At 45.1% G+C, this 26,874-nt stretch overlaps 1 protein-coding gene across 2 annotated transcripts in view; it reads right to left on the reverse strand.

The window, feature by feature from the left end:
* The window catches only part of PIGQ (phosphatidylinositol glycan anchor biosynthesis class Q), a 37,826-nt gene extending 10,952 nt beyond the window's left edge, over nt 1-26,874 (reverse strand). Inside the window, exons 1-9 of one of the 2 annotated variants that reach the window (XM_069809593.1) lie at nt 26,769-26,874; nt 21,751-22,451; nt 16,531-16,662; nt 15,194-15,314; nt 9,575-9,701; nt 8,400-8,553; nt 5,709-5,820; nt 3,744-3,824; nt 2,596-2,710 (exon numbers count right to left, since the gene is read on the reverse strand). In XM_069809593.1, coding sequence (XP_069665694.1) covers nt 2,596-2,710; nt 3,744-3,824; nt 5,709-5,820; nt 8,400-8,553; nt 9,575-9,701; nt 15,194-15,314; nt 16,531-16,662; nt 21,751-22,424 — 1,516 coding nt within the window. In that variant the 5' untranslated portion in view covers nt 22,425-22,451; nt 26,769-26,874. Of the gene's footprint in view, nt 1-2,595; nt 2,711-3,743; nt 3,825-5,708; nt 5,821-8,399; nt 8,554-9,574; nt 9,702-15,193; nt 15,315-16,530; nt 16,663-21,750; nt 22,452-26,525; nt 26,623-26,768 lie in introns of those variants that run through there. The other variant, XM_069809592.1, reaches the window with a different exon arrangement.

Here is a 26,874-nt window from a genome sequence, read left to right on the forward strand (position 1 = left end):
AAGAGGAAGTGTCTAAGCCATTCCAGGAACAACTTTTCAGGCAGGCAATTTGTCAGATAGAGACAGAAACAAGTGTGCACTGAAGTTTCAGGTACGTGGTCGAGCACTCTGGAGTCTTATCCTAGGAACAGTCCATTCGACCAGAAAATGCTGCTTCTGCAGGTCATGGCCACACACTTCCCTTCTACAGCTGCAAGCCAACAATCTCTTAGATTATTTAATTGTTCAAGAGTCTTAAACTTTTAGGAAAATACATGCACAAAAAGGCTACAAATTTATTTTAGATTAACCTATAGATTACAACAACGCTCAGGAGTCTGAGCAATTCACAGAAAAAGCAGGAAGGCTTGGTCTACTGCAGATCACTCTAACAGAGAAGAACCCTAAACTATTCTGTGATTGCCAGCCAACTCCAGAGCACAGGGTTCTGCTTTTTCTGTACACAGGCACCATCGATGGTACAAGAAAGGTCAGGACATAAACCCATTTGCTTTGTTTCACATGACAGCGCACTAAAGCAAGCTCACTGCTTGTTTGTATTCCAGTAATCATAGAGACACCACCATGACAGGTCCTACAGAACCATGACAAAACTTGCCCCAAAGTTTGTGATGTGAATATTGGGCAAGGGGGAAAGAGAAATACAGAGAAAATGAACTGACATGTTCACAATCAAACAGCAGATTGGTAACTCATGTGCGGGCAGAGTTTGAGACCCCCGAACCTCACTGCTACACCTTACTTCACACTACAAACTGACATCACAGTGTACTCATCCCAACCAAGGTGGCATCCCTTGAGCTGACACTGGGCGGACAGAACTCTTGCACAGAGGACATCAGCTTTGATATATGTGCAAAAAGCTTTGTAAAGTCCGAAGTATTTCACTTTGGATGCATGGAAAGAAGATATGGATTTTGTTTCTCGTGTGCACATGGATCATTCACTTATCCTGGCCTAGGCGTCATCAGTGTAATATTTTGTCAATTCAGAAACTGAGTCAAATAACTTGGAGGCCAGATGCCACGACTGAACTGAGTTGAACTTAAACACTGCACTAACCCCTTGCTGACAGGAAAAGCTATCCATTCATGTTGGTAGAACCATCCTGATGGTGCCTGTAAAATCAGCTGCCATAACATATGCCAGAGGATGTCTTATCCAAGTTCTGAGTCTGAAAAGGGAGGCAAAACCTAAGCAGTGAGGACATCAAGTGATGTGTACTCTCTAAAGTCCTTTGAATTTGATTCAATTGCTCCATCTGTTACCACTGCAATGACATGTTTTTGCGCTGGGGCAGGAACACAGGCTGCAGAAATTCTCAGAGATGCCTCTTCATCTAGCAGGCAGCATGGCATTGCAGTGTTCTCTTTCTTCAAATGTTTAAGAGGAGCAAACAAACAGCCAACAAGGAAAGTAAGTCAGGTAACAAGCTCAACAGAGAAGACAATCCTCTGCCTGGGTGGAGGCTTATTATCCTGCAGTAGGTAGGTGGCTGAACAAAACTGAGGAGAAGTAATCTAAGACTGATGGGAATATATGGCTTACATCTCTCAGTGGCAACAAGATTTCCTTCTGCCCTACAACCTGCTGTTTACTGGGTCAGTTTTCTTCAGCAGCATCTCCTGTTCTCCAAAGACAGCCCTGAAGGGTTAAGAAGTTTCTGCCAGGAAACTCATAAGAATCTGCTGAAGGCACACATGGAAAAGCAACAGAGTTGGTAACATGGCTCAGCTATACCTTCCCAAAATCAAGCCTGGCACTGCTCCAACAGACAAAGCTGTTATCAGTTGCCTCAAGCCTCCTTTGCATTTGATGACTAGCCTTGGTTTAGTGATGATCAAGCTTTCTTACATTTTAAATTCCTGCTGTATGCTCTTTAAATCGATGGGAGATAATAATTTAGACGTGCTTGATTTTAACTAGATTAACCATAGCTGTTTGACAGTTAAACCCATTCCAAAATGATCCTTTACTCTGGTGCAAACCATGGTTGATGCTTACCAAAAACGGAAAAACAACGACTAGTTTCAAAATGGTGACAGATTAGTCTCAAAAAGAGAACAATTATCTGAAATCTGCCCAGAGCCCTGTAATTAATCCAAACACCTCAGCTCAGGACTTCAGTTAGTCAAGTCAGCACAGAACCGAAGCAGTTCCACTGATTCACAGCCACTGTAGATCCAGCCCTTTGAAACAGCAGATTTTCCAAGGATTTTTGTAATTTGGCTTGTTTCAGAGCCCAAACCCCCAAAGTTAACAGCTTGTTTAACTCTCACAAGTTTTACCTGACCTGGTACTGGAATCAAAAGATGAACTCATTTATAGGGTCCTTGTTTGGACGTCACTTTTAGTTGCACAGGCTTTGTAAAGGTGTTCCCGATTCTGCTTCAGCATCAAATTTCTTTCCATTGACAACCTCATCCTGCTCCTTGCAGGAATTGGTTAACAGTATGGACAACTGCGCAACTTGAGCCTTGGGTTCTTTCCTGCCCCCCCCCGCATCTTTCTATTCAGAAGCTACCCATTGCATCAAAATTAAATGCATAATGCTAAATCCTTGAACTTCTGCATGTGCAGTGCTGAAGGACCTACCTGCGAGTCTGTAAGATCTGCAGAGCCGAAGGATGATTGAATAAAGAGGCAGAGAGTCAATCAGGTCAACCAGCAAGTGTATCAGGCCTTGCACAATCACCACCAGCAAACGGAGCTACAAAGAAACAGTTTAATAAGAAAATCTCAGAGAAACAGGAGATGCAACACTTGCAAACTCATGAGCTGGTCTGCAATCTGACATGGTTGTGTGCTAAGCTAAAGCCTCCCCAAGTGGGTTTGATGTCTAGAAGTGCTGGGCCTGGATGACCCCGCATGAGGTTCCTTGACAATCTTAGCTTAAGAGTGTAACTGAAATGAAGCTCCTACTGTTGTAGAGGCTGTGACCTTCAAGGACATGAGAGCTATTCCGCTTTCAGTGGCCATAGTCTAAAAGAGAGAATTTAGGCTTCCATTTCTAGTAAACTCCAGCACTGTGAATCAGTGACTGCAAATTTTTCTCTCTCCAACAGTGAGCTGAAGTAGCTTATTTCTGCCTGAAGAAACCCCATGTAGAGCATCTAAGCAAGAGCAAAGCAGTCAGAAATAAGCTTCCTACTCAGTGTGTTCTTGTCCCCTGATTAAAGCACCTCCTTTTGTCAGACTGCCTTTATTTTTGTTGCCAAGCTAATCTGAAAAGAGAGGGCTCAAAAAAGATGTTGAAACCATGTGATGGCCACTATCTGTGGAAAATTTTGCTCCAGGCGTGTCTCAGAGAGGACTGGTCATGGTGGGGGGAAGAAAAGAAAAATAAAGCAGTCCAACCCTCTGAGCAAAGCCTGGCTGAAAGCATTTAGCACAACAAGTTAATTTCTTGAAAAAAAAAAAAAAAGTTCTGGATTAAACTAGAGAGGCCATCACCCCAGACGTGGGATGGAAAGATAAAAAAAAAAAAAAAAAAAAGACTTCTGAGTGAAAGAGAGGGGAACAGCTTGTTCTGCTGACCACGATTTGCTGGGAATTCCCTTTGGAGAAAGAAAAACACATATCCTGAATTCCACTTGCTTGGCCTACACGGGCTGTGTGAGAACCCTTCCTGGGACACCCAGACAAATATATATTTTCTTTGTGGATGACAGTGAATGACTAGGAAACTTTTTTTTAATATCTCAGAAGACAGTGTATGACTAGCTTCAAGGGTTAAATCTTACCAGGGTAAACACCAAATAATACAGTGCAGTTGTAGGCAGGAGGAACAGCAGGATTGTAAATAGCAAAGTGCCAATAAATAACTAGGGGAAAAGAGAAACACAAACAATCATTAGCAGAGCAATGGCAAAATAAAATAAAATAATAGGAAACTGTGAGATAATGACAGTTTGCAAGACTCCTTAATGTGCTTTTTTATTCCCTATGTGAATAATGCTGTTACCTTTAATATTTTCAGTACTACTTCTCTCACTGGCCCTTTTTAGAAGGCTCCCTATTATAGGAGTATGTTTGGAAAGACAAACAAGCTGGATTCTGACAGCATTTTTTCCTTTATAGACAATACTCAAGATTTCCTATTTCAGGTCAGCTTCCTTAGGAAACAAGACTTACACGTTCATGCCATTTGTCCACTCCCTGTCCCTGTAAGTTTTAGAGCCATTGGTCAGTTTTTACCAGAAAAATGTGGAAGGGTAAAAAGAAGTAGGAATTTGGTAGGGAATTTTGTAGAGAATTGAGAAGTATTTTTGTTCCTCCTTGTTTTAGGAGAACAGGCACCCGGTGAAAAGCTGGCAAAATCTGGTTGATAAACATTCCCAGCAGCAGCAACTGGCTGGTCAGTCCAGCCACAGGACTTCTGCCTCTTGCTCGGTGGGAAACTGGGACACAGAAAGAAGCTGGAGTTACTGGGGTGGGGGGAGCAATATTCAGAGGATGAAGGAGAAAAATCCATAGGAAAGCAGGTGTCATTAGCTCCACTGCCCACAGAAAAAGTTATTTTTATTCTGGGCCAGCCTAGTTGGCTGAAGTCTAACTAATTCCAACTGGGAGAAATGCAGATTTTTGACAAATAGGGATCTGACTCCTCAATTTTCTGTTGCCACTTCCAGAACAGAGAGGTGACAGGAACACAGAGCACTGCCATTTCTGCAAAAAGAGATCATGGCTGTGGTATATTATAAAAGAAAATAACACAGCCAGCCGTGTGACAGAGATGGATCAACATCCCAGCTTTATGCACGTAACCAGAAATAGATCATAACCCAATCCACTCTCTTCACAGCAGTTGTCTCTCCCCTCCTCAATCACTCCACTGCAGTTGCTTTACATCTCCAAAAGTCCTTTAAGGCCTGCTTTGAACGTCTCTTCCCACCCAGGCCAACAACATAATTCCCGCTGTCCTCCAGAGCAGCAGGATGAAGCCTGAAGTGCCAAACCAATTCTCCTCAAAGTACACAGGGACCGAGGAGCCCTGATGCAGTCTCCTGGCATGGAAGCTTTTAAACACTACAGAAACAGAAAAATAGCACCTCCACTTACACGTCCACTGGTGTAAGAAGCTCAAGGTTATCTGTTGCAATGGAGAGAGAGGCCCAGGCCCTGGAAGTTACCAAATATTATTGTATTACTTTAGTGATGTTTGCCACTGCCATCATGGAGCAGTTCAGGCTCTGCTGAACTTTTGCATGGCATTTTAGAAATTAAAAAGAGCTTACAGTATTTGACAAAAAAACGCCTCTGCTGCTTGAGTGAGAACGTGTGGGCCAGGCTCCAGTGCAACGTGAATGAAACGGGGCCTTTTAATAGAAACGCTGGCATGTCTGTTACTGTGGCAACACTGCTGGGCACCACTTCTTAAATTGCCTCCCTCCCCCATACCCACTCCCATGCTCCAGGAGCTGGAAGCATCTGCAGCACCCACTGCAGTTCACCAGGGTGCCTTGCAGGTGCTCAGCACTTGCCAGAATTAGGCCCCCTGAACATGCAGAGAAGCAAAGGTGTGCTGCAGAGCAGCAGAGTCCAAGCATTTGGTTGAAGAGCCACAGATGCAGAGTGCTGAGGCATGCACTTGTTCTGAGCACCACAAAGCCTCCCGTGGCTTCTGTCTCAATATTAGCTGAAGCAGGATAGGATTGTATTGCCCATGGGCAGCGCCCTGCAGTGAGCCCCTGGTGCTGCAGCACTACCTGGTCCAAGTCATAGGAGCAGGAATCCACCCGCTGCCGGAGGACGTTCCATTTCTTCCCACGGAACAAGCGCCAGAGAGATGACAGGCCGTAAATCTTCAGGCAGTAGAGCCTGAGCAAAGAGAAGACGCTGTGCATCAGAGCTGCGAGTTCCCGAGCTTCAACACAAAACAGCTGCCATCATTACACCCCTGCACCCACTCACTTACTGACACCGCAGAACTCAGGGTGGCAAAAGAAATCAACCCGAGAATGACGCAGATAAAATATTCAGTCAACCGTATTTGTGCTGGCCCCTGGCATGGGCAGAGCAGGCTGCTGCACACAGGTCTGGAGTACTGGAGGGCAATGGCCATGGCATGCCCCAGGACAGTGGCAAGGCTCTCGACAGGGTGACCCCTATGTGAAGCAGTAATTGCCAGCCCCATGCCACCACTTTCCCTGTAGCAAAAGAAGCAGCAAGCTTATTCCCCAAAGTTCACCTCTGTCTCTCCAGTTTAGATCTGCCCTGATCCCCTTGCTTCACACCCCTTCCATGGCAGGAGTGGCCAAGGTCTCGCCCCTCACTCTTGAGTCAATGTAATTCAATTTTGCCTCCACAGCACAGAGAGACAAGGGAGAGGACTGGAGCCCCTGCACCTTCTTTAGTAAAGCACAGCTTCAAACATCCTTAAGAGTGGAAACAGATCAACTAAATGGCTGGTGGCCCCTACCACTTCCTTTCTTTCAGCTTTTGTAACTTGATGCTACGACACTTGGAGCTACTTCCCTTCCAAAAAAAAGGGTGAGTCCTTGGTGAGAGAAGCTTGTGGTGATAAGGGGTGGGAAATAGACATCCCTACAGAATAACATCAAGGAAGAAAAGAGCGCCTGGGATGGAGAAGAGGCACAAAGAGCCCTGGGCAGCTATGTCCAACATACATGGATGTAAAGAAAGGGGACACAGCCAGTCTGTGGGGCAGAAGAGAGCCTGAGAAAGCCTGAGCTACAAAAGCCAGACTGGTTAACCAGCCTAGTTAAGGCACGGAAGCTACTCAGATTTCAAGGCAGCGTTGTGAAAGCAGAGGCAAGGCGTCTTATCCAAGAGAGGAATCTGGTTTGAGGAACACCAACTGCTTCAAGGAATTGGCAGGGTGCCTCCAGACTGGCAGGCACAGCTCAGTGCACTAATCCCTAGGCAGGAGGGTGCCTGGGACAACTCCTCCAGGTTTCTGGTACACACCTGCTCTGTGGCTCTGACTAAGGCCACACACTCCCCCACACACCCTGACATGACACCAAGCGGGTGTTCCTGCTGTAGCACCTGCCCCACCTTTGCTGGCTGCCTGCACACACATGCCTGCTCTTGTTTCACTGTGTGGTTTGTTTCAGAAGGGGTTCTCAGGCTTCACCAACACCTGAACCAGCAAATTCTTCTGCCAGCTGCAGGAACGCAAGGTGTTGTGGTGGCTGTGTTGATGTGGGTGACTGCTATCCCTTCCTGACTCTCCACTGGGGGCACCTGGCACAGCAGGGCAGTTTGGTGCCAGTGGCAAGATAACATATAGCTGCTCTATACTTCCAACAAACAGCAGAGGCGGGTAGACTGGCTCCCTGCAGCTCACAAGGGAAAAGCAATCAGCTGAGAAAATGCTTGTCCTGTTTCCACTCACTGCACAATGAGGAGGACCGAGGCCACTCCTCACAGACCAAAACAGAAATTCCAGTAATGAGAGGTGTTGGGAAGAGACTCTTCATTACTGACATTACTGATTTCGGGTGTAAGCCCTATGCTCACAACAGACCCAACTGATAAATCATATCTCAATATTTCTAACTATTCCCTAAACTACCCATAACTAAAGTTCTACTATTTCTTCTGTTGTTTGTAATGTAAAGCCCTCTGCTCATAGCCTGGGGAGGAACGATGACTATTCTGTACTTTATAAGCCCAAAGTTTCTTTATTTATTACCTTGTCTCTCATCCCCTTGGCAAGAGCAGCTATTCTCCAGTGGCCTGTGTGAATCCTTGCTGCAGAACATGTTAATGGAGCACAGGAACAGAGCACATCGGTGGGCACTGTTTGCACAATAATCCCGACATGCCCTGGACATGCCCCAAAGCCCTGTGCGCTCCCACACACTGCCTCAGAGCCTCTGCCCGGTTCTCAGGCTATGGGGCCCTCCAGTAGGTCCAGACAATGACACCAGGATGGTGTCACACCCATGCTGTAACCCCAAACCTGTCGTCTGTGCTCCACGATGCAGACAAGAACCTCTGAAGCAGGGCAGAGGCAGGGACTCAGGGGCTACCAGAAGTACAAGGGTTCCCCTTTCCTCCTCCTCTCCTCCAGTTCCCCTCAAAACTACTGGGTCAGGTGCAAGTGAAAAGAGTACTGTAAGGCTGAATCAAAGGGGTGGAGTAAGCTGCTTTCTTGTCCTCTGCCTGTCACGTAGTTTTATTTTTCCAGGTCAGTACCACAATAAATAAATATTTAAACGCAAGAAAACTGAAAGATAGGTTGCTTGTACTACTGTGGCCATCATTTCTACATGCATCAAAGAATGCAATAAATTAATTGCTGGCTAAACTGTGAATTGAAGAGAACTACACTAGGAATGAATGCTCCATGAATTAAAGACATGCCTGGAGTGTTCCGTGGCCCTTCTTTCCAAATATACCTATGACACAGCCAAGAGAGATCAACTCACCTGGCTCCGTAGACATAGAAGCAGTAAATGTGGAAGGTCAGAAGCGCAATGATGTCGGAGAGGATGCAGAGAGCCACAGTCAGGCCCAGACAAGCCGACAGACCGACATACCAGAGGATCATCTCAATGAATGGGGACATCAGGTGAATGTAGCCTAATGGACATTGCAGAATGTCAGTATTTGACTGAGACATCTTCCTCTTGACACTCTCAATCAGTCCTTTTGACTGATTCCCCCTGCCCTAGAACATTGCTCCAGAAATCATAGCCATGAAAACATGCCAGTAAAACTGGAAAGTTCCTTTAGATGCCATCTTCTGTTTAGGAGGGCCAACAAAAACTCTTTCCCCACAGGTTTCTGTCCAGGTGTGGCAGCTCTGTGAGGAAGGGGAAGATGTGCTCAGCTTGAACAGAGCAGTCACCTTGCTCCACATGTGATATGCTTTTCTAGATTTGTGTCCAGGTTCCTAATAACATTTTTAACTGCACACATCAACCTTTACCGCAGCCATTCCCCTTTTCTTGCTATTCCCACAAAAGCCACCCCATAGGGCTTTTGTAAAATAAAACAGTGTGGAGACATACAGTCTCTTTCATCATTAAAGTGGAGCAAAGTAACAGAAACAAGACCATACTTGATTGGTGAGCAAAGTAAATCAGTATAATAACTAAGGAGTTCACATCCATCACAACTGTAGTCCTTCATCAAGACACTTATCAAGGAGAGCAGGGGTGTGTTATTTCAAGGAGGGACTTGAAATAATAAAATTGCACTAAGGTGAAATCAGTGATAGGACAGGGTTGGCATTTGCATCCTGAGAGCACGCTTCTCATCCCTATCCTATCAGCTGCCTCTTATATGGCAAAGACTACAAAAGCCTACATAAGGCGTAAAGCCTTCCCTTGGACACTCACCACTAATGGCACCAAATAAGTAAGCTCCATCGTGATTTGCACTTCTTGCAAAGCATCAGTGCAAGCGCTTTATTTAATATGCATGACTTCCTTGTGTGGGAATCCAACTTTGGCTTGAGTTCCCACAGCAGGAAGACTCACAGACAAGTTCATACTTGCAGTAGTGCATTTTGATTCATTATTCACCTCTAGGCAAACATTAAACACTCAGGAGGGAAGAGATGAAAAGGGAGGCTGAAAAGTAAAACAATTGCACTTACTAATCCAAAGATGGATGTGGTAAAGGAAGAAGCGGCCCAAAACTTGGTCCAAAGCTCGGTTCATTTTCAGTCCAGCTGGCGCTCCCATTAGCCACTGAAGCAGGTCCTGGAGCTCTTCAGCTACGTGCTACAAACACATGGAAGCAAGGCACCTGAGATAAAAGACTTCTACCACACTGAACAGGTCCAGTGCACCTGTACATGCTGCCCCCCAAAAAGTATTCTTACCACACCCTTCAAATCAATGGAAAAAAAAAAAACCAAATGACTACTTTACAACTAGTTAAATCAGAAATGCACCTTTATTGACTCTTCACTGAATCCAAACATAAGAGCAGAGAGGAAGCTGAACTGCTTAAACGTTCTCAGTGCTGGGAACACAAACCTAGTGTTTGTTTATGACCACCTCTTGTAGACTTGCACAATATTTCTTGGTGTAATGAGAGTTCTTGAAATAGGTGGCAAATGCTGGTGCACAAATCGACTTCTTTGGACAGTCAACTGAAATGTCAGAACTGAGCCAGTAATTTAACCATGGGGAAGGCTGTCAGGATTTTAAAAGGGGGAAGATGGCAGTGCACTTGCAGGCAAAAAAAGTGAATTTTTACAAACAAATAATCTGTACGTGTTTAAAGCAGGGTAGAAAACACAATTATATAAATGTGTTTCATACATAAACAAACTTTCTTGATACTCTCTGGTGTACTAGGCAAGATTAACCATGCTGTATAGCACTGATCTTGCCTACCACTACTGTGTCTCTCTGCAGGCTTCATGATGAGACACCCATGGCAAACCAGTAAAAAAGCCTAATGGAGGCCGTCCCCAAATCACCGAGGGCTTTGACTCACAACTTCTGGTGATTTAATCCCAGGCTGATGTTGTTTACTGATTTTCTCTCTCCCCCCCACTACTCTGCTGGAGGTCCCCCTTGCAGTTGACAGGGCAGAAGATGGGGTGGCTCTGCTCCCTGGTAGTTTGCACCTGACCTACTCACCTAAGCTGAAACCAGCGGTGAAGTCCATTTACCAGGCTGTGAATTGAGGTAGCTGAGAGTAGTAACTTCCAGCAAACAGTTCAGGAACATACCCGGAAGAAATGACCTCTCACACTGTCCCGCATGAACAGAGGTTGTGAGTAAAAGCCTTCTACCTCTGAAAATTCTACTTACAGTCAAGTTCATGCAAGTGAATTGCACTGCAAATTGTGCACGTGTAGAAGAATCAAGACAAGCTAACTAAAGCTGATGCACTGTAGCCTACTTTTCCCGTCATTCATATGGATAATTTCCCTAAGGGGAAATTATTTCCAAGGAATGATTCCATTTTATTTATTAACCAACAGGATCCTTGCAAAATGAGTTTGTAAACATTTACTTTTAGTGTAGTGGCAAAATTAAGGGCTCCATCTGCAACTTGCCCAAAAGGATTGCCTTTTTATTTCATTCATTTTCCCTCTGTCTCACTGCAAGTCAGAACTGATTTGAACCCATGGATCTTACCTCTGTGGCTGAGAAGTGTTAGCTGCTTTATAAATAGACTGTTTTTAATAATTAAAGTGTTGGACTGGTAACTTGGAAAAAGCATTTGGTGGTTTTAATGAAATATTTAAATGTTTGAAAGCAGTCCTTCAGCAAGGCTGTTTTTCAGCACTGAATACTTCTGGAGGCTGCCAGTCTCAGAGGTGCTACTAAGTTCTGACAGAGGCACATAGCTCTGGGAAGGTGCCCTAGCTTGCTGTTATTTAGCTGGGCAAGGCATTTCAAAACATAATCCTAAGGCATAACCTTGCAGGTTGTTTTCCAGCCAGATATTTTAGGACTGATCAATAGCAAGTACAATCAGAAAAGGTGACTGGGAGTCCAATTCTCCTGTTGTAGTCACAAATACTGAATGTGGCCAGTATTAATAAATAAGATACACTGAATTGGAAGTATTTTGTAAAGAGGTGTGGGGACATTACCAAACTGGAGACTAAAGCTAATACGGTTTAGATGAGAACACTGTGGAAATATTTTCTTTACTGTCATGGTCTTCTTTCTAGTCTCCATATGCAGAGGGTCTAACGGTGATGTGACATCAATGGAGAAGGACGCGCAGCACACTGCAGGTGGGCACCGGGAAGCACAGTGCGAACTTCCTGAGCGGAGCATCTAGTGCAAGTCAGAGCAAGGAAAGCCAAAGCACTCCCTACTAGACACACCTGCCCTGCATCTGTTGCCGGCATTTGGAGCTCTAAGTTATACTATTTTACAAATTAACATCTAAGAATATTTTTCAGGAAGTGTCCTCTCTGCTCGCTTTGTTTATGGATTAGCAGAACATGACTGAATAGGAACTTACATCCAATTATCTCTAAACCCCAGTAACATTTTTGGAGGCATGATCTATCATAAATATTTAACTGTTTCAAAGAGATTACAGGATAAGAAAAAGAGACAGCAGCAAAGATGAAAGAGGTGAAGGAGCAAAAAGCAAACAAACAAACCAACCCCCCCCAAAACCCCCAAGATGGTTTATAAGCAGTTTTTTTCCAAACCAGACAAATGTAGCAGTTTGAGTTGGGTATTTTTGAAAGAAGGCTGTCTCGTGGAAGGCAAAACCAAGAACAACCATTGGGAAGCCTGGTGGGATCGAGGGAAGGAGGAGGGTAGGAGTTGTGAGGGCACCTACAGGGAGAAGATTATTCACATTTTCCATTCTTGGATTTGAAAGCCTGCTCCAAAAATCAGCCCTTCATATTGCATACAGCTAGTCGCCAGTTACTCCCTAGGTGTCTCTGAATCACATCTGCCTCATTTACTGACAAAAGCAACTTGTTATTACAGTCAGCACAGCACAGCTCATCAAGCTGTGAAAGTGGGAGCTGCAGTCAATGATGTCTTGTGCATCATCAACAATTGCTAGCTAAGTGCTGATTTGAGAACCATTATATCAGGGGATGACGAATGATGGCTAGGGAATACGGTTTCATCCTCACATCAGCAGGCTGAGATTGTGACCCTGGCAGTTGTCAAGAGCCAAAATAACCTGCCTGCATCTGCTCCCTTCCAGAGAGATGTTTGCTTGGAAAAAAAATGAACACTGTATCCAGTCCCCACACAGCTACGATTTTGTCAATATTAAAATCAGTCAATCAAACCAATAAGGTTATATGTTATATAAGGTTAGTTTGTCAATATTAAAATCAATCAAATCAATAAAGTTAAAATAAGGTTATGTATATAACCTTATAATATATAATAAACATTGTAATATATATAATGTTCTATTTACTAACAGATACAGAGATGTAAGGTCAATGCCATCATCAGATCTGGGGCATTTTTGATATATCAAAAGCAGAATAGCAAGGAGCATTAGGGAAGGAAAAGTAACTCGTTCTGCATATGGGAAAGTTTGCATTACTGAACTTGGCAACACATAAGCACTTGAGAAAGCCCAAGTGATGGGAATAATGTGTACCAGATGGACACTCAGCAGCAAAGAGGAAACCTACTGCTGAATGGCTAAGGGGAGATTTTGCTGTCATACTGGAAAAGAAGTAGTGCTGGCTTGCACACCACATGCTGAAGTCATTGGTATATTTTGGGATTACTCAGATCTGCATTTTTTAAGGCCTGCACATAATGCATATAAATCAATGCCCACCGAAGGCAGTAAAAGGACTCCAAATGATTTTTATGTCCACAATCTAATATGCTTGAAAGAAGAAACTAAGTCTGGAAAGTAAGAAGAGTCGTTAAGTGGCCTGAAGTGATAAGGCTGGAGAAGCAGAGAAGAAAGGCACTGACTGACTACCAGGCCAACCACACAAGGAGGAGTTAGCACTTCCAGGAAAGTAAGTAAACAGCTCTTGCTGATAGCGAGGTAATGAAGTCTGCACATGTAGGAGACATGGTGAAAATAACTGACACTATGATGCCTAAGCTGAGTGACAGCTGAGCTAAATTACTGAAAGAGCGATGAACAAGGAACTCTCACAAGCAAGCCTATCCAGGACAGGTGCTGGGATTGGATACACCTTGAGCACAGAGAGCATCCATCTGCCAAAGACACTGGACAGATGGAACCCCTCCTGGAGCCACCTGTGCAAACAGGAGCGCAGCCAAAAGCCACTTCCTTGCAGACTTGTTAAGAAATCAGATTTCTGAGAGCTGGACACTTAGAGTAATCCCACAGGGAGAGCTCTAGTGAACTTAAACGTCTCCAGCTGAAATATCTGTAAGGGAAAAGATTTAGGAATAAGACTTAGAAAAATATTTTTAGTGTATAGCTCAAATACAAGAGCAAGTGTATTGCAAGAATTGTGGTCCTTTCTACCCCACCACTGCTGCTGAATAGTGTCTGCAGCAATCCTTAAAACATGCAATCCTTAGAAGTTTGACTATGAAAGATAACAAAAATAGCAATAGTCACAATCCACAGCTATGTTGGACAATCCATACACACTTTCTGAAAGTACAGCACGTACAAGAATGATCAGAGACCTATGGCTTGTAACAGTTAAAAGGTTAGACATGGACCAAGCAGATCATCATCAAGGGAAATGTGAGCTCTTCCCAAGAGAGACAGCATAAGTAGGAAAAAGAAATTGCTGCTGGAATTCTCTAATCAGAATAAAATTCCTCCCAACCAAGAAGCTGGAGAAAGAACCAAGAGGATGTTCTCCATCTGCTAGAAAGAAACCAGTGGAAAGATCCACCTTCCCTCCCAGAAATGAAAGGAAAGTGGGCAGAGAAAGGATTAGGCTGTACAGCTGCATGACAGCGCTCAACATTGGCCGCACGTCTATTCCCAAGACACAGAAGCTCTTACAACAGAGCTAACTTCAGATTACTGGTCTGGTCTCCAGCCTCTGAAGTACATTATATGTTCCTTTCTGCCACTAAACAGATATATTGGAGTACTGCACCTAAAATGAACACCAGAAAAGCAGGATAGTATGAGTCATACTTGTTCTTCATGAATTTATGCTGATGCCAAGGGATCTTAGTGGGCAAGAGGAGTTATGTTTGAGAAAAATCACAGGACACAGCAAGTTTTCCTAGCTTACCATCTGCACACCAGAGCTCTTAGACAGGATTTCAGGTGTTTGTATCCTGACTAGCTAATGCCTTTGGATTTCCCCATGAAATTCCTCTCCACAAGCACAGCTGCACTGCTTATCAAGTTTGACTTTTCAGCAGTTTATCAGATTAAACCCAGGTTACAGCTTTTTTTTTTTTTTTCTCCAAACATCCCATATAGCAACAACTTGAGGATACTTCCTGTCGACTCCAGAATAAAAGTATTCTGGCTTGATAACCACTCAACCTGCAGCTGCAGAGCTCTGTCCAAGCCATAACTGTTACTTTAGGAGCTGGAACAGCCCTCCGGTAAATATCTAATTACTATTCACTGCACATGCAAAGCAGAGCTGTGTTCCTTTTGAGCAGTCCCAGCAGGCTTGATTTGAAGATTTCACTGTTCTTGAGGAGACCTAATTTGCATGACTTCAGACAGGAGTCTCTCTGAAATCCTTGCACATAAGGCATTGCCTCCTTACAACTACCCCAGGCATCAAGAGCTGGTCAGTACCCACAGCAGGTGAAAGAGAAACGGCTTTGGCCAGACTTACATCAGCCACAGGGATAAGAGTGTCAGCAAGGTGACCAATTCGGTTCTTTCTGTACAGCCAGGACATCAGCAGTATCCCCAGAGCCACATCAATCAGCAGAGAGACAAAGATGTTGGCTTTCCTACATGCAGGATAAAGAGAAACAGTGTTAGAGAAAATGGAAGGACAGTGTTTAATGTTTCAATGACAACTGTCGGCTTCACTTACATAGCATCTTTAATGTCCGAGGGACACCAGGACAATTTACTGAAGAGGCACAGTGTAGAGATCTTTTGACTTTCACTGGTGTGCTGCTAGTTCTGTGGCCAGACACAGAGCCACGTGGAGCCTGCCACACCACAAAACCTTTTTTAGTAAGGGGAGTGAAGAGTGGGATTGAAGCTACAACGAGGAATGCTAGACAAAGTGTGTGTGTGTGCGCGCGTATATACACACACACACACACTCGGGGGGGGGGGGGGGAGATTTACCAATACTAAGGGCACCAGCACCTCGAGTATCCACGTCGAGATCAGATGGCTTTCCAAGAGGTATACTTTAGTTGAACCACTAGCCAATGTAATAAATAGTGTTTCTGGGTACATAAACGTACCCAAAGGGGCTGCTGAACTGCCCCTTCGCTGCTAGAGTTTCTGAATGAAATTCCATGACGTGAGTTATTCGGGAAATCAGATTAAACAATCACAGTTACTTTTGGCCTTCAAATCTGCTAATCTATTTTAAGTGTTCCCTGGGAGTCTATTACTGCAGGATCAGAGAACCACACAGAACAAGACTCACTGTGTAATGGCCGTAGGGCATTCAATATCTGTCTCGGATCTCTGCCTCTCCCTGTTCCACTCCCTGTGCTGCGTGTTTACTTTTTCTGTTACAGTGACTTTGTTAGGGCTGTTGGAGTCTCTGGTCTGCAGTTACTGCAAGAAAGATTCCCCAAAAGAGTGGGTGAAAGAGGGGAGCATTTAAACCTTTCTGCTCTTATGGAAAGTGCCACTGAATACTGCTTGCAGTTTTTGGTTAACAGCGGCATATGTGAAAGCAATGAGCTTGTGGGAGTAGTGATAGCAAAGCACTACACATATGGGTGCAGTACAATCTTTCTGTGGGCAACATCCCGGTCGCCTTTCCCAGGCTAGGGAAAAAGGCATATATATGACAAAAGGTATAATTAATATAAACAGAGTGCAGAGTAAAGATCTGTAAACTAGCAGGGAGTAGAGCAAGGAAGGCAATGTGACATGGTGCAGTGAGGACCCCGTAGTGCTGTGCGGCACAGGATCCATGGTTTGGGTCCCCCAGAGACAGGGCTAGACATGCATGACTTTATGTGTACTCTATACCTCATTAGTTGAGTCTGGTTTTGAGCCTTCTTGTTGCTGCTGATGACCTGGAGGTGCTGCAGGCGATGTCCCAGCTGCTCACAAGTTGAGAGCTTGCTCCATAAGAAAGACAAAGGCCAAAACTTCAGCACCCTGCAGAAACACCATGGGAACGTCCCCTTGTTTTTGCCATATAGCAGGCTGTCCAGAATACAAACTCCACGCAAAACATTCAGTGTAAAGTTAAGGTTGTGCAACCAGGGATTGTGTCAACATATTATGATTAAAGAATATTAGATGTTAACTACTCTCTTAAAGAGTAACAGAATTAAGGCAGCTTTTCCAGACCAAGACGTGTAAAGCAGACAACCCAACCGCTCATTTCCATTCTGTAAAACCACGTGCCTCGCTCTTCCAAGGAAGCCAGAAGACAACCCCAATTCCATCCTGTGCTTTGGGATACATCACTGGGCTTGTACACTGCTCTCAGTCTCCAGAAGACTGGAGTCAAGGCAGTTGTGTGTACAGCGCAACAACACAACATGGTGCAACTGCTTCACAAATCCCAGTATCTCTAATCGCAAGTCTCTGTCTAGTGTGAGCTTGGTGTTACAAACAGCTGTGTTCTCCCTGCAGTTTCTATCCCTTTTCTCCTCTTTTCTTTTTCTTCCACTTGATCCTTTTCTTCTTTTTTTAATTACTTCCAAATTCCTTTCTCACGATCTTCATGTCTATCTTCTCTCCACTACCTTGCCAAGGGTGACCAGCATTATGTTGATAACACAACATTTAGCATTTAATTAGGTTTCAAAGTTAACATCCACATTAGGCTTGTAGGGGAGGAAATATTCACACGGTTCTTTCTTTATGACTCAGAAGAAAAGTACTAAATGATGCTCAATTATTTTGGGGAGTTACTTGTATTACCACACAACCTATCAAGAAAGGAACAATGGTGATTTGGGTAGTCTAAAATGATACCACTGGATGCAGGCTGGTCAAAGAATGCACAGTAGCGGTACAGCAACACAAAGCACCATGTTTGTTGTAGGGAATAAATTCTGATGTGGACATAATTTGGATCACTTCTTTCCTGTACACAATGGTTGTTTCACTATTTTCACAGTGTCTTACTGTTTCTCATTAAAGGTGCGGGAATCTATGTTCACTTTTAGTCACTTCCTTCACCTACTCTTTCTTAACTGCTTTGGCATATTCCTTCAGTTTACATTCATTCCAAACGCTAAAATTATTCCCGGTATCCTGCTTAGCTTTTGAAATTGTACAGCTGTTTGGATCATTAGTGAGCGTGGCCTGCAGACGTCCCTGCAATGTGTGCATGCCTTCCCCAGATTTCATCTGGAGGACTTCAGCCTGTCAGCCAGCAGCAGAGTGCCTTCAGAACTGGCCAGGATAAAACGCAGGATGGGCAGACTGGGGCTCTGGCTGCTATTTATACATTTTACACAAATCACAAAGCTCTGGCTCATTCAAAATCCTGCTTGGTTCACTGTGGTTGCTATCCCCTTCCTCCCCACATCGTCCTGAGCCCTTTCAACCATCCTTCATGCAAGGTTTGTCAGCTTAAAAAACAGAGTGCTGAAGTCTCCCCTTCCCCCTCCCCATTCAAATTTCAGACACATTGGGTTTGAAATACATGCAGCGTACTGTGAATCACTCTTCTTAATTTGAGGCCTCCAAGTTACTCAGCTCTTCGTTACAGCCTCCCACCTTAGAGATAAATGAATGCACTGTTCTTCAGCTGACTTGTCAGGCGGTAATACCTAAAGTGGCGGAGGAACAAGCGTCATGCAGGGGAGGGAGACATGGGGGGGACTGCCCTGGCCACTTATCTCAAAGACCTGGGTTCACAGATTCACCGAGGCACAAGCGCAGATGAGTTTTCTCTTCCAATTATATCCTAGCCCACTGGTTACAAATTCTGGCGTGGCAAACCTTTGCTAGAGCAGAACATTGCACTTGAAATGCAAAGAAGAGGGAAGGAGAAATGCTCTGCCTGTGTGGTAGAGCTACCATATGTAGAGATGACTGAAGGTGAAAAATTACTGGTCAAACCAACAGCTGCCAGACCATCTCAGTTCAAGTAGAAAGCAATGGCTCTGGGGCCCTGTGCTGAACACTCACTGGGCTGACAGCCTCCCCATCCTCTCCCAGCAACATGTGTCTCCTAACATCCATTGCCGCTCCACAACGCCCCAAGCTAGACGCAGCTAGCTTGTGGGTCACCCACTGACCAGACCACCCCTGGTCAAAGGAAAGGACAGGCTGCTGTTCTCTTCTGCCTGAGGAATGTCTTGCACAAGCGAGAATTATTTCCAAAGCAGTCTCATCCCCAGGAGCACCCAGCGTGCACCCACTGCAGCCTGCAACAGGTAAATGCATCTCCTTGATTGAACTGGGTGGGTCCAAAAGACATGTCAGAGGTCTGTGCTTGTCTGTACTACGACTGACTCTCTTTTCTTTTCACTTAACCTCAAGAGAACAATCTCTATTCCACTTACATACTTTCTTTGGAAAGTATATACTTATTTACATAAATAAGTATTTACATACTTATTTAAATAAAAATACAAACATACTGCAAAAAGCTCAATAGTTGCAAGATGTGCTACTGTAACTCTCATCTCCAGGAGTACTGAGGAAGAAAGCCAAAAATATTTCTTGCGTGGTCTCCTACCCCTATGCATATCGACTATGCGTTGCCATAAATGCTCCCACTTGTTTACCACACAGCATACAGAATGATTATCAGAAGTGCAATGGAAAACCAACCAAATAAAACAAACAAACAAAAAACCAGTGATGTTGTGTCATTGCATTATTTAAGCAGCAGGAGATCTTTGAGGTATTTCCAAATATAAGGAATTTTAGCAATAAATTAATATAGCCTGCACAAGTAAATCTCGATTTTCCAATTCAAATTTTTTTCCAAGAGTGAGAGTGGATTTTTCAGATATCAGATGAAAAGCAATCTTTCTGAATCTGAATCACAAGCAAATATTAAAGCTCCATGAACGAGAACCCCCAGCTGTCTTCTTGCTCGAAACTACAGGAACAGTGCCTCCCTTCTGGATGAGGAATCAGAGGTCATGGTGTTTGTAAACGGATGTCTTTTTAAAAAGAGCATACAGAGTTTATTGCCTCAATACCAAATCATCCTGATGTCCCCAACAGCACACTAGAGACCTTCGGTGGTAATGGAAATCATGCACACATGTCCCTCCGAAGAGAGAATTGCAATAGCCACCCCATAGCACAAGGTGGTGCTGAAGAAATGCCTTAATTTGAGAAGTACAGGACTTGAGAGCACTCGGTGAGCTTGGATGGATGTCAGTGCTCACTTGGAGATTTCTAATGGTGCTGCCCTGCTTCCCTGGTGCAGATGCACAACAGTGGCATATCCAAAAAAGCCCCAAGCCTTCGCAGCCTGAGATGACATCACTGACCTTTCTTTAGCTTGTCAATGATGTTACCCCTTAACACCACAAAAACCTGGGAAAGAAAGAAGCCCTGTGACCAGGAGGAGCAAAAACCTGGTAGATCTTATTTTATGGGATGTCCTGTCCCAGCACACGGAGGAGGGGACTGGAAGGACACCTGCACATGACATCTTGAACCCTCTCTGCCTTGTGTATTATGGCACAAAGGAGGCTGTACCACACATCACGTGCTAAATTGAACCAAATTACATTAAATGACTTAGAAGGTCAAGCAGGAGGTTTGTTATAAAGCCAGGTACTAATCTCTGTTCTCCAAGACTGATGTTTTAAAACATCCGTAAGATAAGTAAATATAATGCTGATACTATGGGTGAACAAAACAAAGCAGAAAGAAACCTGTAGCTACCTCCCAAGGTTAAGAACAAGTTCAACCTAGGTTTACGCACAGCAAGCCTTGCATTCTGCCTGCTGGTATGTACAGCTGGCTGCTAGTCTGGCTGCTGCTCTGGCTCTGTACTGGGCCTAGGAAAAGCTGAAATCAGAATAGCTCCGGATACGCTGGGTAGCAGCTATCTGTGCCCAACCTGCCAGACTGAGCTCAAGCTCCCAAGTTATGCTTAGACTGTGGCCTTCTGGAAACAAGTGAGACTTGGGCTTAATCTGACTCTAAGCCTGGTCTGAGTCCTAGCACTGATCAAGATGGGCAAGTCTGACCTTGAGACCAAGTGCCTATGCAGAAAAGGATCATCCTGTTTGTTGGTAGTCACATACAGTCCATGGACAGCCAGAAAAAGGACCTTCAGAGCTGACACCCAATCTTCTACCCAACCACAAAGTTCTGACTTAGTTATCATTAGCAACCATTAACTTAGTTACCATTTACAACATTAATGCATAGTCAGTGTCTACAGAGCAGTCCCAGGAACCAGTCGTTCCTGATTATATCAGGTTTGTGTTTGACTCTAAATCCCTTCCAACAGAGCAGTCCAAAACCAGACAGTTTTCCCTTTGTGTACCAAAATGCATAACCCAACTGTTTAGAAAATCTTTGCATATGAAGAGTTCCACTGTAATTTTTTTATGACAGTTTCTTACAACTGGAAACCTGTTAAAACTCCATTCCCCATACCCTTAGGCTGTACTTGAGAAGATTTATCCATGAATACATTAGTAGCTGTTATCCAAATTTCATCAATTAAAGTGTCCCCTTGCAGCTTGGAACCTGAACTCCACTCCCTTCTCTGGCACAACCTCTCTAGGCAGGCTGACCAGATGTGTTATTAAGCTTTATATGCAGAAGCTTCTCCCCTTCCAATCTGCTCAGAATCGCTCTTTAGTGCAAGCACTTGCCACACATTACATTTGAAGCATCCTATTCAGTTTCATGGTTGCGACAACAGGATTTCACCAAGGATTCATATTGACCAGCATTCCCTGTAACCTACTATAAGGTGCCAAGGTTGCAGCACCACCATCTGTTAGAGAGACTATGGATTTAGACACAGTATTTGCTGATGTTTCACAGCCGTGGAGGGACTCATAGCAAACTGGGAGTAGTGAGTCCCAGCTATCAAGCCATTAAGGAGCATTAAGCCTTTAGCCTCGCGTTTTCAACGGAGCTCCCAAAAGTTTAACAGCAGCTCTGCGGCAGCCTGTTTCCAACAGAATGATTTTGTATCAACTGTATTTCTCACTGGGGTTGAGCAGGAACCCTGCAAATGCCTAAACATGAATTACATTTCCATGCAAAACGTAAGCTGGCCGATGTCGCATTACTTACCTGCTCCTGCAGATCCCAGAGATAAGTGAAAGCAGGAATGTCAGCAGCATGCACGCAGGCACAGAGGCCTGCTTCATCAACTCCACAATGATACTAGCTTCAACACCATCTGACTGCCAGTGGGTCAGCTTGATGGGCCCATCATCGTATCGATCCGTCATGAACAGTATCTTACTCTTTGCAACTGTGTCAAAGACGGCAGAGAGCTTTGAAGCATCATCTGCCTTGTGGTCAGTGGAGGGAGCTGTGGCCAAAGGGGGATGTAGATGGGAAAGCATGACTTTGCGCTGGTCATAGTATACCAAGATGATTTCTTCCTCCTTAGGGTTGTTAGAGTGTTTCTGAAGGGTAGAACAGCTCCAGAATTTGCTGTCTCCCTCTTTGCTTATCTGAATCCATGGCTCATGGGAAAATATTGTCCCAAGGTCTTCCAAGAACTCACTCAGACTCTCTTCTTTCTCTTGTTTGCTGTTGCTCCATGAGCCAAGCACCGAAACACTGACTTTAGTCACCTGTTGGACTTCACTGAGATACTGCTTCACCTGGACAGGAATAAAAGGGAAATGGACCACAGCAAGGATAACAGCAGAGTTCTGTTCGGAGATCCAGCGCCCGATCAGAATGCCACTTTCTGCTGAAGAGCAGCAAGATGGAAAGAAGACCTTAAGTACCATGGCAGTGATCCTGGAAGAACGGTACACCTGCCAATAAACACAGAAATAACACTTGAGAATTGCAATTAAATGCAAGGAAAATTTGAGCTGACCAAAGCCACTGGGGAGGAGGCCCAGTCAAGTTTTAAAACACTAAGTCCATCCATTCACCTCTGCACTGAAACTAGATAATGACATTAGTGACAGCCAACAGGGATTTCAAATCAGAGGAGTATTTAGGAGGTTCCCAAGAATCTGCAGTCTTTGAAGTGAGGGGTGGTGAGTTTCTCAGCCAAGCCCTTTTCCCAGTCCTGGAGCAGTCTTTCATGATACTGCAGCGATAAGCACAACCCATCAGACCGGCCAAGATCAGGAATCCATCCAGCCTCAGATCTTGGATCTGATACTGGATGCGCTTGAGCACTTCCTAGAGAAGGGACTACATCATAGCAGACCGTGATGCATCTGGGGAATTTCCTTCTATTACCAACAATCAAATAGTGGTTTGTGCTATAAAGCCAGATAATTTCAGAGCCTCCTTTACCATCTAGGAACACCGAGCTGTGCTCTGCAACAACCTCACTGAACAACCTTGGTCAGATCACTCATCTCTTCTTGTCTCACTCCACTCATCTGGAAACAGAGGTGATGATTTTGTCAAAAGGGACTACAGTGATTAACGGATTGAAGTTTATGTAGTAGTTTTAATTCATTAGATACAAGATCCTAAAAAAGGAGAAGCATCTCTGCTTTATCAGTGTTCTTTAGCTACAATATTTTTCTTCACGTCATTAAGCAAACATCTCAATGGCTTTGTAAGACTTTTACAAAAAGGAGCTTTGAGGCAGTTGACAATGTCTCTTTAAATAAGGTGGAGGTTTCTAACAGAAATATAATTGCAGTAAGGAGGGCGCTGGCGCAGAACAGTCGGCATCCGGCGCCCGTTGTCCTTTCCCGTCCTTCAGTGCTTTGTTAGAGATGTGAAAACTCTGCAGGCCCCCGAGGCTGGCTCCTCTGCGAGGGACCCAGTCAATCGGAAAGAGGAACACAGTGTATTTATAACACGTAGAGAGGATGCGCAACGTGAAGGTCCCTGGTGGTTTTGTTTTCTCTCTTTTTAATACAATACAATTGATCTAGTAAATCTCAGCACCTGGCAATTTGCTACGGCATGGAGGAGGCCATGGGGAAGCAGCAAAGGCGAGTGATTAACCTACTCCCAGTCCCACAGCCCCGCCAAGTACAGCAGTAGGAAATGTCTGCTCACGGATGAGTTGTCAGCCCCTCGAGGCAGCAAGGTGAAGTTTCCTTGGTACACAGCTCGCTCCTCTGATGGGAAAAGCACCACAGCTGCTGCGTTTGCAAGGAATAATGTTTTTTTCCTGCAACTGAATTTTCCTTTTTACTGCAAAGCTCCAAAGCACACCCCAAGACTTCCCCTCAAACAGGCGTAAGGGTGCTTGTAAGGGACTTTGTTAGCATCATGCTGCTGAAAGCAGCGAGTACTTGCAGGTGCTGAAGGCACCAAGCATCATCCCTTGCTGCCCCACAGACTCTCCAGCCCACGGCAAGATTTGGAGGCCACAGAGGGACTTCCATCTCTCCCTCTTTGACCAGAGGGATAACCTCAGAGACGTAGAGTCTGTGAGGAAGCAGGATCTCAGAAGACCCTCAAATAATATGTGTTTTTCCAAAGGATTGCAAGCCTCCAGCAGAAGGGGAAGGGAGGCAGAAGGATATATCAAAGGAAGGGTAGAAAAATGGCAGATGTGACACCCCGAGACTGTAAGGGTGCAGGACACCAGGCGTGGGAAAGACCAAAGACTTACAGTACAACTGAAAAATGTCATCTTTCACCAGACAAAGTTTAATGACTATTAGACCCAAATGGACTGAAAAACAAGACATCCAAGCTTATTTTTCACTTCTATTGAAATAGCTAAGATTCAGGTATTTTTTTGTGTTTTCTTTCTGGAAGACCACATAGACATCAAAGGACAGACATCCCATCTAGAAGAGTTGCTCCTGACACACGTAGGAAACTTTGGGGAAAATCAGCTAAAAGACACCATTAATTAGCTTGGTCTTTAAAAAAGTTTGAAATAAAACCTGTCCCCTACATTTTGCTTTCTTTCTCTTAGAAAGACTGCAGTTTGTCCAAGGATACTGGCCAAAATAGTCTTCCCTTCACTGCCTCTCCTACCTCCTTGCCTAACTCAGGTTGTTAAAGAAACATTATCAGGCGAGATGAAATCTGCTTCACGATTTAGCTTTAGGTTTGAAAAAGGATTTTCATTCTTTTCCCCTAAGGCCCATTGACATATTCCCAGGAAAAAGGAAACAAATCATATAAATATAGGGGCTCTGAAAGGTAAAATAAAGATTGAACACATGGGGATTGTACATTCATGCATATGCTCAGAAATTATTTAAAATAATATAAATTTAGCTAGAGTGATAACATTCTAGCTGTATCACAATACCAAAACTTTAGAAGTGAAGTTTAGCAATAACTGAATACTCTACAAACTGAAATTGAGCTCGATATTTTAAAGAAACCAGAGAAAAATGAAGAAAATAAGTACTTGAATGGGTTTTTTCAGTATTTCTTTTTTAATTACCAAAGCTACCACCAGTAATATTGAACAGATAACTTTTTAAAGTTGATTTTTTTATTATTCTTTTTCCTCAAGAGATGTCACAGTTGTTTGAGAGTATTGTTACAAGAGACTTCCAGTGCCTCTGCATGGCTGTCCTTCTTAAAGGTTTGTCCATCCATTGGACATTTCGGAGAAGAATTATCAACTGACTCCTAATTAAAACATTTATTCTCCACTAAGATTTTTTTTAAAGATAGCCACAGTCATCTGGGAAAGATTCTTATGGAGGAGAAAGACTTCTCATTCTTATCTTCTCTAGTTTGAGAGTTTTTCCTCTCACACCTTCCCCAACCTTTTAAATTAACTTAGTTTTATGCAGCTAACTACTTTGGCTATAGCTCAGGTTAAATAATATCTAAGCACACCATCTGTCCTTTGGCTGCTGCAGATGCGGCAGAGAAGACTGATACAACTTTTAGGCTGTACAAAATATCTCAACAGTTGAAAACCAGTCAATCAACTATTCATATGTTAATACAGCATACGGTAGTAACCAGGGAGCCAGCCTGGGAGCTCAGGCGGCAGGGCTTGTATTCCCAAATCCACTACCGGTCCTGCATCCTACCTTATTCATTTCAATAGACTGTTTGAAATCTAAAGTTGACATTCTAAATGTCACCACGACCAACTGTTTCACTGCTGGTAATTTTAACAGAAATATCCTACCAATCTGCTTAGTCCCTGCTCATAAAGTGCCTAAAGTCTTCCAGATCTGCCCATTTCTGTTGGAAACCCCCAGCTTTTCCCCGAGATCCCACAGATCATCAATGCAACGATCTCGGGCGCAGCAAAACCAACAGCGGACACCGCCTAAAACGCATTAGTGCGACCAACAAATGAAGACAGTACCCCAGGGCTGATTCGTTTCAGAATTTTAGGCAGAAAAGCAAAGGCGAACAGCGGGACGCGGCCCCGGTCTCACCGCGCAGGCTGCCCCGTTGCCACCCACGCCTGAGCACCCCGAGGTCTTTCCAGGGCCACCAGGCCAGGAGACAGAGAAAGCCCTGACAAGCTGGCCACGGCTGTCCCAGGGCAGCAGGAGCAGGGCTGTCTCCCCGCAAAGCCCACCGACCTCTCACTCACCCAGCTTTTTTGGCGGTTTTTAAATGTGATCTTAAGGCACGGGTAGGCTGAGAGACACCAGCAACGAAATGCCTCCTCCCCGACCCCTCTCGTTCAGGTCTAAGGCAGATTTAATCACCGGCCCTCGGGCCGCTCCTACAACGCCTACGGGACCCCGCGCTGCCGCCCGCAGCCCAGGCTATCCCCGGGCTGAAGCAGCCGGTAAGGGCTGACACCCGCGGCCAGGCCTCGGCGCGGGGGGAGCCCCGGGGCCGGGCCGCTGAGGGCATGCGGGGCCGGGGAGAGCCCCGCGGCCGGGCAGGCCTGCGCGCCCCCCTCCCCGCCGCCGCCGCCGCCGCCGCCCCGGCCCGGCCCTGCCCGCCCCGCCGCTGCCGCCTACCGCCCGCTCCGCCAGACCGGCCGCTTCCGGGGACCGGTTGCTCGGAGACGCCGCTGGCGCCGGGCTGTGCACCGCGGCGGGCCCGGCCGGCGCCGGCAACCGGACTCCCGCGTTCCGCCCGCCCTCCTCGTTCCCCGCTTGGTTTTTAAGGCCGCGTCCCCCAGCAGCCTGGAGAGGGGCCCGGAGCCGCCGCGGCGGGGGGGGAGGGGGGTCTGCCCCGGCTTCCCCGGCAGCGCTGCTCACCGGAGGCTCGCCCCAACGCCTTCCCAGGGGCCGAGAGAGAGAGAGGCGGCGGGGCCCCGGCTGAGCCGGCCGATAAGGAGCGCCAGCTCGCCCAGCCCTCAGGCAC

The sequence above is a fragment of the Haliaeetus albicilla genome, chromosome 22 (assembly GCF_947461875.1).
Source record: "Haliaeetus albicilla chromosome 22, bHalAlb1.1, whole genome shotgun sequence".
In the NCBI taxonomy this organism is placed as follows: domain Eukaryota; kingdom Metazoa; phylum Chordata; class Aves; order Accipitriformes; family Accipitridae; genus Haliaeetus; species Haliaeetus albicilla.